This window comes from Pleurodeles waltl, chromosome 4_2 (genome assembly GCF_031143425.1).
Source record: "Pleurodeles waltl isolate 20211129_DDA chromosome 4_2, aPleWal1.hap1.20221129, whole genome shotgun sequence".
NCBI lineage: Eukaryota > Metazoa > Chordata > Amphibia > Caudata > Salamandridae > Pleurodeles > Pleurodeles waltl.
Window position 1 is genome coordinate 383,900,824 of NC_090443.1, and position 18,290 is coordinate 383,919,113.

Consider the following 18,290-nt stretch of genomic DNA (forward strand, 5'->3'; position numbering starts at 1 on the left):
GAAAAGAAGGTGCGCTGCTGTCTGTCCCTGTTGCTGTACCTTGTCTTTTAGCACCTTATTGAGGGCTCTGGCATTTAGGTGCCTGAGCTCGGTGCATATTTGTCTTCTGTGCCCTAGGGCAGACTCTGAAACACTGACAAGGGACCATGTGCCTTAGCACCCAGCCAACTGGGACTTACTTCACAGACCAATAGAAGAGAAGCTGGTGATACACGTGAGGTGAGTGAGGGGGGGAGAAGGCGAGCAAGACGACTTTTAATATGTGTCTGTAATTAGGTCAGTGTGCATGTGTATGCATGCGGATGTTGAGTGCATTCCCGACTCTGAAGAGGAGATACACTCAATAAGGACCAGAGTTTACATGAAACTCTGATTCTACGCTAACAGCCGCCTCTCTCGTCACTGACCACAATTTCTTTAGCATGGCTTGAAAGCCAAAATGGGTGTGGAGGAGATCATCATCTTGGAATGGTTCAAGTCATTCCTCTCTTCCTGCACACACCAGGTAAAACTCCTGCCTTTCCTATCAGCCATCACCCACCCCACATGTTGGGTGCCACAGAGATCACCATGTCAGTGTAGTGTACCACATGAATGCCAATAAATTACACACTCTCCTCAGATTGCAGAAGTGGACTAGAGGTGTCCAACAAGTCATTGATTATATAATGCTAGCCTATACCTTGTAGGAGTAAGGATTGACTGTACGAAAAGCAAAACTTAGCTCATTGTCCATGGAATCCCACCTTCATCCCGCTCAACTTGCCACCAACCGTGGGTTTGCCATCAACATCGAAGCACAATCTGTTCATGTGAGTGTCCAGTGGGATCCCATGGAATCCTTCACACTCCAGACAAATGGCACTAACAATATCATATTATTTGATCTTCGCTCTCCCTGGGCATCCTCTCCCTCCTCCTCTGGCCGCAGTGCATGCCATAGTCCTCAGGGTAGTTATGTCTTCGCCTTGGCTATTGTCGATGCACTGAAGATGTGCCCTCCTGGTGTGACAATGATTCAAAGAGCCTACAAGCGTGCCACCCATACCTTTCTGGGTGGCAGACTAGAGAGCACTGCACACATAACTCCCTACCTGGACTGCATTGCACGTCTACTCGTGAAAAAGAATCCTCCTAGGTTGCCATTCGAATGAATTTAGCAAATGAACACAGAAAATAATCTGTTTCTTGGCCAGTACTTATTTTTAAATGTGGGAAAATTGAAATTAGGTGGTCTTTTGAGGGACTCGATGTGCTATTATTTATGGGTCCTAGTACAGCATTACAGTGCAATAAAGGGAGTTTAAAAAACGGAAAGTGATTACCTAATGAGGCTTTGATTCCTATAAATGTGCACATTTGCGTGCCCTCCGGTGGTAACGTTCTCAGATGGGTGCTGTACAAGGCTAATTGCAGCACTAAAAAGCAATAGGCATTCAAGTGTCAGTGTACGTTACTCAGTTCAGGAAAATCATGTCAAAAGCGTAACACGAAATTACTGAAATTACGCTGGCATGATTTAAATTTCACCCTGCCCTATGAAATATGATATATTAACACTTTAAAGATGCTGTTACATGCACACAAAGCGACCTAGGCAGGCTCAGTTCTGACATAAGAAGAAAGTCCACTAGGAAGCAGCCTAAGCTGCCATCAAAGTTACCTGCCAAATTACTGCAGACATTCTGTCAAACTGCATTTTTAACTGGATGGGGATGGCTCAAGAAGGCAAAATTCTGCTTTCCCTGAACTTTTCCAACCCCTCAGACCATTTCCGCTCCTGGGCATGCACCTAGCAGACAGAATATAAGACCAGCTCCCAGATTCCCAAGATAACTTCCCAGAACGAAATCTCGTCTCCCCGTGAACTGCAAGAGTCTTTTAGGACCAGAAGGCCTCTTTGCCTTTTCCCCTCTGCTTGGAAGACGACTTTATGAAGTTCCACAGAGATCCTGTTCAATGAGGGTTATTAATTGTAATTACACCCTTTCCCCCTCTGTGCTCCTTTCTGTATTCCTCGCTCCACCCTCTCCCTCCCCAGCCAGCTCTCTCGGGCGGCAGGGGCATCTCTGTCTCTCCTGCTGCCCGGAGCATGTGAAGAGCGTGAGCAAGGCAGGACAAGTGGGGGGAGGGGGTACGGGGAAAACACTCTGAGATGAAATGAGGAGAAAAAAAGGAAAGAAGTAAGAGTAAATTACGAAGACACATGATAGAATGGGCGGGTGTGTGAGTGTGAGAGAGAGAGGGGCAGAGATTGATTAAAGGGACATCAGAGAGTGGCAGGGGAGAGAGAGATACAGAGAGATGTGAAAGAGCGCGAGACGGGTGAGAACAATAAGTGTAGACCACTGCTTAATTTGTAAAATTAGGTGCCAGGGCCTTCCTCTGGAGGCCACTGCAGCTTCAAGAGCCCAGTGCCCCTGCCAGCACTGCAATGACCGTACCAACTCAGCTAACCACCACCATGCTCTTACAAGTGTGGCAATTCACATTATTCTCTGCCCGCGAAGCTATAAGAATGGGTTGGGTGGCGGGCATTAGTTATTTGTAATGTATATTTAATTAATAAACAACTGTTGTTGTGCTCATCTCTAAGCTACGTAATCAGTGCCAGCATGTGGCAGGCTATCATAAGTGCTGGTGTGACAACTAAGTGCCGGTGCCGAGCACCGGACACCACTGGTTCAAATTAAGCATGATGATAGACACATAAGTGAAAAAGAGACCGCTACGAGCCAGAAACCGGAGAAGGCTATTGAGAGTGCAGGACAGATATACAAATAGCAGAGAAACGCAGAAACAGAGTGAGATACAGATGTAAGAAAGGGACAGCTGATGATGGATCCCTGAGATGCAGAAGAAGGAAGATGAGACTCGTAAGAAAGATACAACTCGGAGCTGGACAGGTAAAGCAAGTAAGAGGCAACTGAGAGTAAGTGGGAGGACGGGTGCGATAGGTGAGGCACTACTGAAAGTGTGCCTCAGAGAGGAGAGGCCGAGGGGACTGTTGTGAGCTTAGAAAGAAAGCTATGAGAGGTGGATTGATGGGCAGGTGAGAAGGTGACATGAAAGAAGGGAGAAAATCGAGACGGTGCTGCTAAGCAGGGCTTACTGGGAGACAGGGTGGGTTTACAGTTTAGAGAGTGACACAGAGGCAGGTTAGGAGAAACAGCAGAGTAAAAAGTGGGGATGAGTAAAGGTGAGGGATATGGAAGTGATGCTGAGAGAGGTGAGAAAGAGGCAGATACATGGAGTAAGGTGAGATGCAGGTGGAAGACAGGTGAAAAGAGACACAACAGGAGAGACAGTCGGACGTGAGATACAAGGTGATCAGCGAGGAAGAAACAGTTGACACAGAGGAGGAGAGAGGAGGGGTGAGAAAGAGCCCGCAAACGCGAGAAAGACGTGAATGAGAGGTAATAAAAAGACAGACATTTGAAAAACTGCCAGCTGAGGGGAGGGTGACAGCAGGTCAAGGGTCATAGCAGGACATCACTTCCTGTGATGTTATTGAGGGGGGTCGAAGGACATGTGATGTGACTTCCGTGCCCCCTGGCATTTTGGCGAATTGACGTTCACGTGAAGCGGCCTGCCCGCAGAAAGAACGCTGTACAGTTATAGTGAAGCACAATAAGCTGCGTGAGATAAACGTTTTACGTGCTCCGACTACCGTCACAGCCAGTAGCCATTTATCTAAGCATGGAACCCGTTTTGTCTACATTATCTTTGAGATTGTTCGGCAGGACTTAACTTCTCTGAAAACACGAAGAGCCCCAAATGGAGGAAAGGTATCTGAGATTGCGTAACATCTTTGAAAATGAGTATCTATGAGCGACAAATACATAAAGTGACCTTTGCAATATAAAATTGTTATAGATACATATTCTGCAAGGACCTAGATTCTGGGGAGGAATGTTTTGCCAATAGGCAAGAGGTGCCTTTCTGATGGTCACATCTTTCTTTCACCATGGGGAAGGTATTATTCTTTTTTCCAGACTTGTTTATGGCGTGCAGCTCAACTTCCTGCCAACAGGTGGCAACATTTCACTTTGTTGTTTTGATGTACCACCTACGAAAAGCAGAGTTTGTAATGTGTCTTGCAGGCTTGTTAGTGACAAACAATTTTTTTTTTGCCCCTGGCAGGAAGTTTGCATTTTTACTGAAGAAGAGACGCAGCAGAGAGGAGCTGAAAGCAGAATCCGCGCCGTGTCCCTCTCTGAACAGCCTGCCACTGACAGCACTGACCTGGGCACACGCGAGTACCCCATCCCGGAGGCACCATGGGGGGATCATCATCCAGCCAGCTGGACGAGAGCAAGTGCGCCTACATCCGAGGTACGGGCACTGTCGGGGCTTGGGGCGGGAGAGGGACCAATCCTGAATCTATGCAGTGCTTCAGCCCTGTGTGTAAATGCAAATATAATGATTCCCTTCCTAATATGCTCTCGCAGCTGCTTGCAGGTGTGTTCCATCAAGTGCGCAGCAGGTGCGGTGGCGCCAGGGCCAGCAGCCCCCCTCCTAAAACAGGACTCCTGATTATAACCTCACCGAATTAGTTACACTGCTTTGTTGAACTATCACTGTCGCTAAACTTTGAATGTGGCAGTTTTCAACATTTCAAGCAGGGCTTCCGTACGGAAGAACACGTTTGTGTCTCAGCAGCACAGCCACTGCAGCACTTTGAGAGCAAAGTGCTGGCATGTTGCAGCAGACCGGCTGCACTCTAGCAGCCTGGGCTGGTGGGACGCGACCCACGAGGCGCCATACCAAGACTCGCAGGGCGGGTGTACTTTTGATGCGAGTCCCGCTCGGCCACAATACCACGCATACTGTGAACTGGGCAGTCCCTGCACTTCTGCGCAGCGTTTGTATACCTCTAAAAAGCAGTGCATGTGCTTCCCGACAGAGCTGCTGTGCTCTTAATGGGGCAGGAGCAACTGTACTTTTAATGGGGCAGTAGCGTCTCCTCCAGGCGGGGTTGCTATACGTTTAATGGGACAGGAGCAGTTCTCGGCAGGGATGCTGTTAGTATAGCGCATCGGAGCAGGCATCGCCAGTAGAGGTATTATTCATCGGTGGGACAGAACCTGCGCTGCCCTGCTCATCAGGCCAGACTCTGTCTCATAGCTGTATAGCACCCACGCTGTACTTGTAATGGGGCCGTTCTAGAGTGTCTCAGCAGATCCGCCCTAGTTTTAATGGCACAGTACAGGCACTTTTCAGCAGCTGAATTATACTTTTAAACTGGACACTATCACCACTTCTTAGCAGGACTTCTGTACTTTTAATGGTAGCGTACTGGCATTGCCCATCAGGTTTAACACACTTTTAAACTGGATACTATCGGCACTTCTTAGCTGGGCTCCTGTACTTTTAATGGTAGCGTACTGGCACTGTCCATCAGGTGTAATACACTTTTAAACTGGATACTATCGGCACTTCTTAGCTGGGCTAGTGTACTTTTAATGGTAGCGTACTGGCACTGTCCATCAGGTGTAATACACTTTTAAACTGGATACTATCGGCACTTCTTAGCTGGGCTAGTGTACTTTTAATGGTAGCGTACTGGCAGTGCCCATCAGGTTTAACACACTTTCAAAATGTATACTATCGGCACTTCTTAGCAGGACTTCTGTACTTTTAATGGTAGCGTACTGGCATTGCCCATCAGGTTTAACACACTTTTAAACTGGATACTATCGGCACTTCTTAGCTGGGCTCCTGTACTTTTAATGGTAGCGTACTGGCACTGTCCATCAGGTGTAATACACTTTTAAACTGGATACTATCGGCACTTCTTAGCTGGGCTAGTGTACTTTTAATGGTAGCGTACTGGCACTGTCCATCAGGTGTAATACACTTTTAAACTGGATACTATCGGCACTTCTTAGCTGGGCTAGTGTACTTTTAATGGTAGCGTACTGGCAGTGCCCATCAGGTTTAACACACTTTCAAAATGTATACTATCGGCACTTCTTAGCAGGACTTCTGTACTTTTAATGATAGCGTACTGGCCCTGTCCATCAGGTGTAATGCACTTTTAAACTGGATACTATCGGCACTTCTTAGCTGGGCTCCTGTACTTTTAATGGTAGCGTACTGGCCCTGCCCATCAGGTGTAATGCACTTTTAAACTGGATACTATCGGCACTTCTTAGCTAGGCTAGTGTACTTTTAATGGGACTCTGCCAGCACATCCCAGCACAGCTTGTGTCCTTTTAATAAGACATACTAGTATGTCTCAGTGAGGCTGTTGCACTTTTAATGGGAGAGTACCAGCACTGAGGCAGTACAAGTATGTCTGGGGGGCGGTAGAGGGGGGTCACTTTTAATAGGACAATACCAGCACTTCTCAGCAGGCGTGCTGTTAAGCACTTCTTGATAGGGCTGCCTTACAGCACCTGGACGTTGCATTTCAAGAAGGAACATCTGCCTGACACGGTTGCTTTATCCTGGTGCATCAGAGCTATAAGTCTGAGCTGGGTACTTGTTTTGTTGTTGCGTGTCCCCTGCCTGCTGTTTACCGGTGGAGCGGTACCTCCAAGTGACAGCACCATCGTGGTTACAAATTGATTTAAAACACGTTGCAGTGCCTGAGTCTCGAGGCGATTGACACAGGGCAGTGTCCTGTGGAAAGGGTAAATATTTGTATTTCGAACTACACGCGATGGCATATTTCCTCTCCCCACACCGCACTCCCCAAAATTTGTTTGTGTTTTTAATGTCTGATGCACTGGCCACATTTGATTATATATTGATGCTTCTTGGGTATTTCTGGGTCGGAGCCACTTAACACGTGCCTGTTCCCACAGCCTGACCCAAATAAGCAGACACGCTGCCAAGGATTTGGTTGTACACAGGTGCAGCCGATTAGACTCCTCTCCCACCGCTTGCGGCCTGTGGCGGTATTTGTCTTGTCAATGCGCTATTTGAGCACACTAATATTTGAGCAGGTGATATGTAAGTATTCAAAGCTAGGTGGTGTAACTGGGCCCGAGACAACGACCCTTCCACCATGTGAGGCCTATCCTCGTGTATACAGTATGACAATAAGGGACAACGAGACTCTGCTGGTGTGGTATGGGCATAAAAGGCCCCGAGCGGTCTACAACTCTTTTATTTATAACATCTGGCCGCGCCTAGCCAGAGTGTGCATGTTCTCTACATCCCGGCCACCTCCAACAGTCCGGACGGCTCACTACATCCCTACCCAACTTAACATCAAACCTTAAACTTGAATAACGCTTTCATAGTCTCTGAGTCACTGGCTCGGGGGAGGATTGGGTCTTAACCCAAATCGTGGGTGGTCTGCACAGCCAGCTCACATGCTTCCTCTTGGGTGCCCTCTTTCCTGAGTTCCCCCTGTCGGTCTTGACATGGGGTGTCTTCTCCTGAGATCAGTGGCGTTCCTCCACTTCAGCGAGAAAGCTGTCCATTGTGACATGATCAGTCTTTCCCAGTGCTGGGGTGCTGGGAGTCACCACTTTGCAAAATGGAACCTTGGAGGGTTCCTCTCGGGATGAGCTGGGATTGCGTCTTCCCAGTTCCCTCTTAGCATCATGCTCCATGGAGTTTGTTGCATGGTACAGTGCAGTGTTCCTCTGTACTCTTTCAGGAATCTGTGGAGGCCGAGCTCCGGGTCACTCTTTTCCAAAACCACAACCATCAGGGCTTTGTTCAGGGTACACATAAAACGTTCCGCATCCCCATTTGCTTGCAGCCTTTGAGGGGTGATGCGGTAATGCTTGATTCCTAGGTGTTCAAGGAATCCTTTGAACTCTGTTCCTCAGAACCGAAGTCCTTTATCAGTTTTTATGTTGTCAGGCAGCCCAAACAGTGTGAATACTTTCTCCATCGCAGGTGCTATCTTGATGAACACGGTCTAATCCGGGATATCTACTATGGGGTATTTGGAGTAGCCATCTACCAAGACCATTGTTATCCTCCCTTTGGGGAAACTCACAAAGTCCATGCTCACTTTGGACCAAGGGGCAGTACTTGGCTCTTCCATTATGATGGGTGCAGGTGTCTCCTGACTGCTTGTGAGTTGACAAGCAAGACACAGTTGTACAAGATCTTTCACTATCACTTCAGGGTTCGTGAACCACACTTTTGCTCACAGATGTGACTTCGCTTTCACAGTACCCTGGTGCCCTCCATGTGCGAGGGATGTCACATGGTGCTGCAGGCTCACAGGGATCACAATTCAGTGGCCTCAAAATATTAGCCCTCTGGAAAGGTGCTGAGTTTGTCACGGATTCTCCATATTTGCTTGAGGTTTTCCCTATATTCCCCTTGCCATTACTGAGTCTCTTGAAGGACGTTTCACCATGATCCGTACGTTATGGCATCAGTTACTTTGGTCAGCAGGGTATCACTTTGCATGGCTTCCAAGATCTCACTCAGACTCATCACCCTTGGGCACGCACCTGGTGTCACTAAGTGAATTTCTTCATCGGAAGCTCTGGTATCCTCTTCTGTTTCGCCGGCCTTCTTGACAGGGTGGTGTGATAGAAAGTCTGACGGGTTCTTAGCCCCTTGCCTGTTTACAATGCCAAAACTGTAGTGCTGGAGTTGAATGATCCCTCGCTGTATCTGGGGTGGTGGATGAGAGGCTGTTTCTCTAAACAGCGGCACAAGAGATTAATGGTCTGTCACCACTGTGAATGGTCTCCTGCAGAGGTATAGGTAGCTATGGGTGCAAGCCAACTTGATCGCTAGAGCCTTTCTCTCTAATTGGGTATATCTTGTCTCGGTCAGGTTGAGTGGCTGGCTGGCAAATGCTAGTGGTGCCCATTTGCCGGGTTGTTCTTCCTGAGTTAGTGCTGCGCCAACCCCCATAGGGTTGGCATATATCAGTAGTTCTATTTGTCATTTTTGGTCAGAGCATGCCATCGTTGCTCTACTTAACAGGGAGGCTTGGACCTTCTGGAATGCTTGTTCTTCTGGTCTCCCTCATTTCTATGCCACGCCTGCCTTCATGAGTGCTGGCAGGAGTTTGGCGATTGTTACCAGGTTGGGGATGAAGTTGCTTTTGAATGTGGCCATCCCAAGGAAGCTGCCGACCCCCGATACTGTGGTGGGTGAAGAGGCTTGGTTTATGGCTTGCGATTTCCTCTGGTCCACTTGCACGCCATCTTGGTTACATACATAACTGATGAACTCAGTGGAGTTCTGGAAGAATGAACACTTGTCCGTATGTAAAGTTACCCCATGTTCCCATAAGCACTTCAGCGTATCTTGCAGTTGCTTGTGGTGTTTCTCCACTGCCATTGAGAATATCAAGATGTTGTCGCTTGTTTTCATAACCCCTTGGAGCCCCGAGAGAGTTTCTTTGATAGCAGCTTGGAATATTTCGGCAGCGGAGGAAATCCCGAACTTCAGTCTTTTGTATCAGCACAGTCCCAAGTGAGTTGAGAACATTGTGATGTCACAGCTCTCTTCTGCCCAGAGCTGATGGTTGTAACCTGAGTTTAGGTCTAGCTTGGACAACCATTGTGCGCCATTGACATCTGCAATAATGTTGTCCATGGTTGGTGTTAGGTGTCTCTCTTTTTTGATAGCATTGTTTGGTAGATTCATTTTGATGCATAGACGCACCTTGCTGGGTTGCTTAGGCTTCTCAGCATTGACCATGGGGGATACCCATGGTGTGGGCCCTGACACTTTCTCGATCACTCCCAGGTTTTCCAGTGTGTCGAGTTTATCTTCCACCATGGGTTTTAGATGAAAAGGTATCCTCTGGTGACAGAGAATGACGGGTTTGACATCTGTATAAATGTGTGATTAGACTGGGGGAGCCTTGAGGCATCCTAGTCCTTCAAAGATCCAGGGAATTTCTGTAGCAGTTCCTCTGTTTGGCCAGACTTGATGCTGCATGCAAATGACATGAGCCCCAGGTCTTTGGGTGCATGGCTTCCCAGAAGGGTGTCCTCTTCCCTGCAATTACGTGCAATGTTGTGTTGATTTCTTCATCACTGGATTTGACACATACTGTCTTGCAGCCTTTGAGCACCAGAGAAGCCTGGATGCCATATGTGAATATCTTTGTTCAAGATGGTGATAGAGGCAGTTAAAGTTTGAAGTGGCAATATTGTTGGATGCCCATCACGTTGACTGATGCCCCTGTATCAATAAGGACCTTGACCTCCAAGCCAGCCACTTCAATCAGGCATGTTGATTGCAGTCTTTGGTGTTTCTTTAGTTCGTTTGTGAACAAGGTGAGAAATACCTCATCTTCATCTGATTGAGAAAACTCATTTTGTTGTTGGAATTTTGGTGGGTATTTGACTGCTCCAGTTAATTCGGGCTCATGTAATGATAACTGTCATATGTTCCTGGTCAGCATTCGTCTTCCTCTCGCTCCTCTGCTTCATTGCCCTTCTCCACAGATGGACATAAAGTGGTTGACTCTCCCGCAGTTGGAGCAGGTGCAACCTTGAGTGGGGCATTCATTCGAGGGGTGTTCCTCCCTGCCGCAGTATCCACATTATGGCCATGTGGGGGTCACAGTCGGTGTCCGAGGCTTGTTGGGCTTCCCCGTTCATAGATATGGCATCTGCGCACTCTGTTTTTATGATGAGCGTCTTCTCTGATGCTTGAATTATGGCCAAGTCCATTTCAGATGCTCTAGTGGCTGAGAGGTCTTGCGACCTGGCCATGACAAAGATATTGTCTAAGCTTATATTGGGTTGGCGCAGGATGAGGCCTTTTAATGTCTTGCTGCAACAGCCTTGTATCAGTTGTGCCCTTTTCTCCTTTAGCTGGTCGTCCTCTGCACTTACTGGCTAATTTGTGTAGTCCCGCATAAAATGTGTTTATGCATTTCTCCCCCCCCACTGGTGGGCTTGACGTAGTTTGAACCTTTCGAAGTCAGGGTTCAATTGGAGGTCGAAGTGGGCATTGAGGGCCCTCACCACTGCATTGTAATCGTCTGCGGCACCATTGTTGGGCAGGTGTTTAAACTGTAGATTTAATCTCCTACATAGTGGAGTAGCAGCGAGCATTTGACAATTCTGTCTGTTTCTCTGGTCACCACTAAGTAGTTGTCAAGTCTTTCTATCCATATGCGCCAGTGGAGCGCAGCTTTGGCCAGTTCGCTGAATGATAATAAGGCGCCAACAAGCATATGCTGGTGTGGATTTTCACCTGGGTGTTGTGCTTGTGGTGGGTGTGCATTTACGTCATCCACCATGGTATTGGTGCCGGGGAGGGGTCTGCCCCTGGTAAGAGGCATGGCTGTGAAGTGTCCTGTGTGAGATGGCGTGCCAATACTGCTGGTGAGTCAGCTCATGCAAAGTGTTTGGTGTAGGCACATTTGGATATTCGCTTCACCATCTCTTGTGTGTCCGGCTCAGGAGTACTCCTCCTTTCTGTGGCCCACGATGTGTAGTTTGTTTATTATTATTTTTTTCCATTCTCTGGTTTGTTATTTTCCTTTTTTTTTCCTAGCAGTCTATCCTTCGTTTACAATGCCACTACTCGATTTTCTACCCCCAAGTGCACTTGCCGATTAATCCTCTACCTGTGTTGGAGGATCAGTGCCTTTTCATCGTGCTCCGCAGTGGTGGAGGCATCTGGCTGAAGTTGGGCAGGGCTGCATGTGTTTGCACAGTCATGCTCCTCTTTGATAGGCCTGCGGGCAGCAGACGACTTTTACGCTGGCCGGTGTCAGGATCGGCAGTGAAAGCGTGGAGAGGCTCTGGGTGACGATGGATGAGGCAGCAAGATGGGTTGGACTCCTGGCCATGAGCAAGGTTGCGGCCCAAGAAGATACACTGGGCTTTGGGCCTCGTCGCTGGGGACGGGTGTGTTGATAGTGCAACCCAGGTCTAAGCGGAGCGCGATGTGCTTCATGAGGGTGACACGTGTGGGAGTCGTCCGCCCATGTCCCCAATTGTAGCAGGGCCCGAGAAAAAGGCCGTTCTACCATGTGAGTCCTATCCTATTGTATACAGTAAGAAATAAGGGACAACAAGGCTCTGCTGCTGTGGTATGGTCATAAAAGACCCCGGGCGGTCTACGACCCTTTTATTATAACCTCTCGCCAGAGAGCGAGTGTGGTCTACATCTGGGTCACCCAGCCACCTCCAACAGTCCAGGTAGCTCACTACAGGTGGTTTTAGGATTGCAGTATCCAGGGCGGACTGGTCATTCTACCACTCTGTCCTTTCCCTGGTAGGCTGCAGGCCCAGGACTGCTCTCAAAGCTGGATGGGCTGCCATGAGCTGGTCATGAAAGATTGCAAGCCCCGGCCTACTGTAGGATGGCACTGATTTTTTATTTATTTTTACTTTTAGTTTTTTCCATAGCTTACACTGATTTCCAGTCAAGTCTGGAAACAACAGCCTGACTTTTGAAAGAGATGTTTCTTAATTTTGTAATTTCTGTGGATCCCCAACTGAATAAATACTGGACACCAGGGACCCCTGACTCTGCAGTTTCTACCATTTGAACCTCAGAACAGTGCACAAAAATACAGACCAAGAACACCTAAAACAAATTAAATATTGTATTTAATTTACAAACAAACAATATGTCAATTTTAATGAGAATATTGTGTCTTTTTAAAATTGTGCTTTATTTCTAAAAGACGGATAGATTCAAGCATATCACTTTCTCTTTTTTGCTCTTAACGTATGCTGTGCTTTTGTCAGCACATACTGGTCCTACTTCAGATGAGACCATCAGTAATCTATACTAGATTCTGTTTTGTTGGATTTACGCTGCTCCCACGAACCAAGCTAAGAATATCAGCTTAATTTTTAGCTTTCATGTCAAATTCTGTCATTTACAGAGCATTTAAAAATAATTTTGATTTATATTGTGTATGTTCTTTCTTAGTCTGCTAATAGTATTTAATTCTGTAAACAGTCGCATGCCTCCTTGGTAAGCATTACGGATGCCCAGGGGTCCGGCTACCGCAGTTTAATACCACTGTTTTAAAGGGAGTTTGGGTAACAAACTCAAGATTAGAGTTTTATTTTTGGTATTTGATGAAGTGCGGATTTTGCTCCTAGGAGTTGGTTTATCTTTCAGTGACACTACCAGACAGCACAATGTAAATTGCTTTTAAGAAAATCATACAATTATAGGCGTTGCAAGATTAAGCGGAATGCTAGAAATTTGCACTTTTTTTTTTTATCTGTGTCAAAGATCTCATTAAAACCCAGGCCTTGGGGTTCCCTGAATAAGTCAGGAAATCACCCAGGGTATATCTCCACCCTTTGATTAGCACATCAAAGACAAAGGGTATGGTATTAAAAATATGCACTTTTGAACAGGGAGGTTTCCTAAACAAACACGTTCATTTTTCCCCGCTCCAGTGTAGTTCTCTTCTGTTTTGTGATAGTCTTTCCCTGTCCCAGTAAGTGTGCCCACATGTCGGTATCGTTGCATCCCCTCCAAATCTCCAGCCATTAGTAGTGTTAATGTGCACCTTCCCTGCTGTCCCATTGTTAGCGTGTTCTTGTCCTGGTGTTTCTGTGCTGGTGTGCTTGTCACACTGTTTCTCTCCTATTGTCTTGTAAGTGATTCCCAGTTCCAGATTTTGCGCCCCACATCCACAAGCACACATCTTCCTGCCCCATTGTTAGTGTCAGTGTTGGGTTGAGGTGTGCCTCCCTCAGTGCTAGCATGGCATGGAGGTAACTGTGTGACCAGTGACGGAGAAGCTGCACAGTGACCCCAGCTGGGCTCCGGTTCTGGCCGGGGACCATGAGGCCCCTGACCTCCCAATATGTAACCCCAGCACTGCTAAACCCCAATGTGTCCAGGCGATAAGCCTTCTCTTTCTCCATGTCTGTTTCCAATAACATTGTTATGCCCCAGTCTGCTGAATCACCATATTTAATGATCAGGACACACATGCTTAGAATGTCCTTCTAGCCTTAGAGTCATTCGTCAAGCCCTGCACAGATAACATGGCCCTTATAAATGTGAGAGAGACAGGGATCACACAAGAAGGCACTCAGTAACCCTCGTTAAAAAAAAAAAACACAGCAATCACATTTTATGTACAAAAAACAGCCAGTGGTCAACAGGTGCTTCCAGGTAGCCCAAGGTTGCACGAACCTCTGCTCCCCAACCCATATCTACCTTGAAATGCTACAAGTGGTGGTCATCAGACAAGATCAGGTGGTGTCCGTAGATCGAAATCACCATATCCTATCGGAGAAAATTCTAGGGTGTCTTGCTGGGCCTTTAGCACTTTGTAAATTGAACTGCCTGTCCACAGCATGGAGAGTTCAAGCTGTTGTGTCCCTGGTGTTTGGAGGAAGCTCAGACATCCACGTTAACCCTCCCAGTACATTATCTGACCCCCACCTACATGCAAGATGTTTTCTAGATATGTGTAAAGAGGACCCTGCTGCATCAAATACCAATGCTAGGCAATAAGTTGTGACGAGCGTCCAACTATTCACCCACCTGTTGTTCATGGTTAGTCATAAAAGAACTCATTGAACCAAAAAGATAAGATTGATGTGGTGCAATCATAACAACTACTTCTTGAGATTGTCTGCAAAAACAGTTAGGTTGTGAACAAACAATTTGGTTAGAAGACAAAATCTAGTTGTAACGAACATCAACCATGTGAGTTCTCAAAAACCCAACAGGTGGAGCTTAGCCATGAGTACAAGCCCTAGGAGGCACTGTAGCTGCTGCCTTGGGACACGGCCCTCTTGAGGGAGATGGAAAGATGTTCTCCAATGTCTTTTCCTATGTAGATACCATGGCTGTAGAATACTTCCGACCATGCCATTGGTGGAGCTGGCAACCGCATCCAATGTGTCTTCTTAAATAAATCCAGCATGTGTGATTGGGTACTCTGCATCTTCTTTCCATGAATGGAGTGTCAAATCTTGACTGTGCTGCATTACTTTTTAAGTGAAACACATAACCATTGTGAAAACTGGTGACCCTGTGTGCCTCTTCGATATTATTCGTATGATCTTGATATACACTGGTTACCTACGAGTTAAGTTAAGACTCTGCCTTAAAGGAGTTACATCAGTTTGTGCCTATTCATTTCCAAAAACTACTTAGGAGATGCATCTCTAGCCAATTCTTCAGATTAAACTCATCTTTCATGAGCGGTGAATCCGTTTCAGTTTCTCAAGAAATACAGCTGGACAGTCATTGCCGTACTTGCGTACAGGAGGTCCCCACAAGCCTTATTGTGACTGCTTTCCCTGGTCAACTATTTCACACAGGGTACCCCCAATATCTTTCTAAGGCTCGGGAACGGGCGACATGACACAGAAAGCCTCACAAAATAGAGAGAATCCAGCTGGCCTATTAACGTTTTACAAAGAATAAATCTTCAATCATTACTTGCTCACCAGTAACTTCCAAAAATATATTTATTTCATTAGCTATAATTATTCATAAGACATTCCTGTTTATAATATGGGACATAATTGGTGTATACATCCAACATTATTCCTTCAAAAATGCATTAACAGCACAATATTTCATCATAGTTTCATCAAATAAAATGAGACAACATAAAACAAACCTCACCCAATTCTCACATTTATACCAAACATATACAGCCATGCATTCCCAAAACACTCCCCCGGATGACTTCTTAATACCACAGAAAGGAGACCCCCCTACCCCCCTCAGTCTTACTTTCCTGTGTCTAAGACTGGGGGTTCAATAAACAGTGCATAATTTGGTGGCCTAGGTAACATAACCACCTTCTTCAGGACCTCTTTCCCAATATATATATATATATATATATATATATATATCTCTATGTCTCACAAAAAAAAAAAAAAAAGTTTACTGAGACGTTCTAGTTAGGTTCTGAATTTACTCGTACAAAACCATAGAAATTCAGCAGTTGTAGTTAGTTCTTTCAAGTAACTAAAATGTCGCTCCCTACAGTAACTATAACTTGTGCCCTCGCCATGCACAGTCTATACTTTTATTGCAAATGTTGCAGTGAGAATATGAAAGATAGTATAGAATATGTCATCAATGATATAGTTTGTGGATTAATTTAGCTGTGCATGGCGAAGGCGCGAGTTATAGTTACCTTAGGGAGCTAGTTTTAACTACTTGAAAGAACTCTATAACTGCTGAATTTCTATGGTTTTGTACGAGTAAATTTAGAACCTAATTATAACGTCCCTGCAATCTTTGTTTTTTTCCAGTGAATTTCTATGTTTTTTAAATGTATAGTAATTTTCATTGCTATACGTGAATCTAACCACCACCACACACGGCCTTGGCTGTGCGCTGCCATGGTTGGCCACAGAACCTGAGGCCATCCCCCTATAATCACCCAACCTTGCACTGTGCACAGCCTTCTCCTGAGCGCAGTAGGGGTTGCCCATAAGGGCTTGCCTGCAGTCAGTCCCTGCAGCTAACCCCCCTAAACATCCAACCCAATGCTGTTTATGTCCCTTTGCACATGCATGGCAAAAGTTGACCGTGGCCTCTCTGGGTGTGAGAATAGGTGTGAGAGGCTGTATCTGGGGGTAAGACTGGCTGGCAGAATGTCTGTCTGGGTGCATACATCAGTGTTTTAGTGGGTGTGTCAGTATGTGCGTGGGTCTGTGAGTGGGTGTGTGACAATCTGAGTGGATGTGAGTGGGTGCGTAACTGTCTGAGTGGGTGCGTGAGGGTCTCACTGGGGCTGTGAGTGAGTGCATGAGGGTTTGAGTGGCTCTGTGAGTGGGTGCGTGAATAATTGAGTGGGTCTGAAAGTGGATGTGCGTCTGAGTGGGTATATGCGTGAGTGGGTGCATGAGTGGGCGCATGAATCTCTGATTGCATGTATGAGTGAATGAATTAGTATAGGAATGAGTATGTGGGTTTTTTCAAATTTTTTCACAATCGCAAATAATTTGCGAAAATTTGTGAATTTTCATGAATATCATGCATGGTGACACAAAATTATTTTAAATCTATATTTGCCCCTAAAACACACCTATACCACACCTCTGAGATAAGGGTACCTTCACCCTGAGCCCTTATGCCACTTTAAGTTAGAATGTTCACCTCTGGGGACCATGTCCCGTGAAATAAAATGGCAGCCACAACTTTCTAGTCAGGTTGCAGTCCGCCAATGACAAGGCTTCTTTTCGCACATGCATTCGTGAAAACTCGCGAATTTCTGTTAAATATCCGTGAAGTCGCTGCAGCCAGAGATATTCAAATTTGAATTTCCCAAACTTCTCAAAAACTACTGAAGGGATTTACACCAAATAAGTGAAAGCACAATATGTGTAGGGAAAGCTAGCTTTCTGCCAGATTTGGTGTAATTCAATCTAGCGGTTCGGGCTGTGGTCGTGTCTAAAGGTCCTATGGGAATTGGGAAATGCAATTTTTGTGACCCCCACCTTTTTCTCATGGCCCCCGCCCAATGGATCACCCCAAAACGTTCAGTGTGCAACTAGAATCACCAGGGCACTTTTTGGGGGAAATTTTTTGAATATTCGTCAAATGGCGCCAAAGATATAGGCAAGTCAAAAAACGCTTTTTCTATGGAAACATGGTTCTAACTTGACCCGGTGGCACCACCACTAGGTTTTATTTGTTACCTACCTGATAACCATCCAGTGTGGTCTTCTATTGCCATTGTAAAACATAAGGCTTAATGATTTGTAAATGTCATCAGAATCCTTCCTGACATGAATAAATATGACCATATAACACATTTCAGTAGTTAAGTATTTCTATATGACATGTTTTTTGTGGGTCAGTTGCCTTGTAAAAAGTGTTGTTTTCAAACTGGAAATGTCTTAGAACATAGTAGTGAATCAATGGACTGTGTTTTTTCCGTAGAAGACGAGAATAATAATTATGTAATGCACAACCTTAAACATATAGTAAGTGTTTCACAGTCCTTCAAGAATAGGCTTCTATCCCTGGCACTAGCAACGTTATGTTATACACATAGTCCTGGAAGAAGGCAGGAAAACCAAAGTGTGTGCTCACAATTTCCTCTCTTTGTTGGGCTGGATCACTTTCCTGCCAAAGTCATGCATTGTTAAGTGGAATTCTGTGATTTATTTCAATTATTCCAAGTCAGTTTGAGGTTCTTGTTTGTAGTTCTGCCTATAGAATTCTCTTTTTTATTTTAAAAACATCACAAACTGGCGTAATTGAAGATATTTAAAAATGAGTGACCGCTTACATCAGTATGAAAATCGTCACACTTTTTCCTTGCAACAATTGTGCGTCGCAGCTTTACCTATGAAAAAATGAGTTCCTTATTTTTCTAAACTCTCTGTCCATTTCTGTGCTGTTCACGAGGGTGTCAAGAACACCCTGTCAAT

At 45.8% G+C, this 18,290-nt stretch overlaps 1 protein-coding gene across 2 annotated transcripts in view; it reads left to right on the forward strand.

Moving 5' to 3' along the window:
- The first annotated feature begins 4,144 nt into the window (after positions 1–4,144).
- NIBAN1 (niban apoptosis regulator 1) overlaps positions 4,145–18,290 on the forward strand; it is a 317,062-nt gene continuing 302,916 nt past the window's right edge. For both annotated transcript variants that reach the window (XM_069231510.1, XM_069231511.1), the window contains exon 1: positions 4,145–4,335. In XM_069231510.1, the coding sequence (XP_069087611.1) occupies positions 4,281–4,335 (55 nt within the window). In that variant the 5' untranslated portion in view covers positions 4,145–4,280. The remainder of the gene's footprint in view (positions 4,336–18,290) is intronic.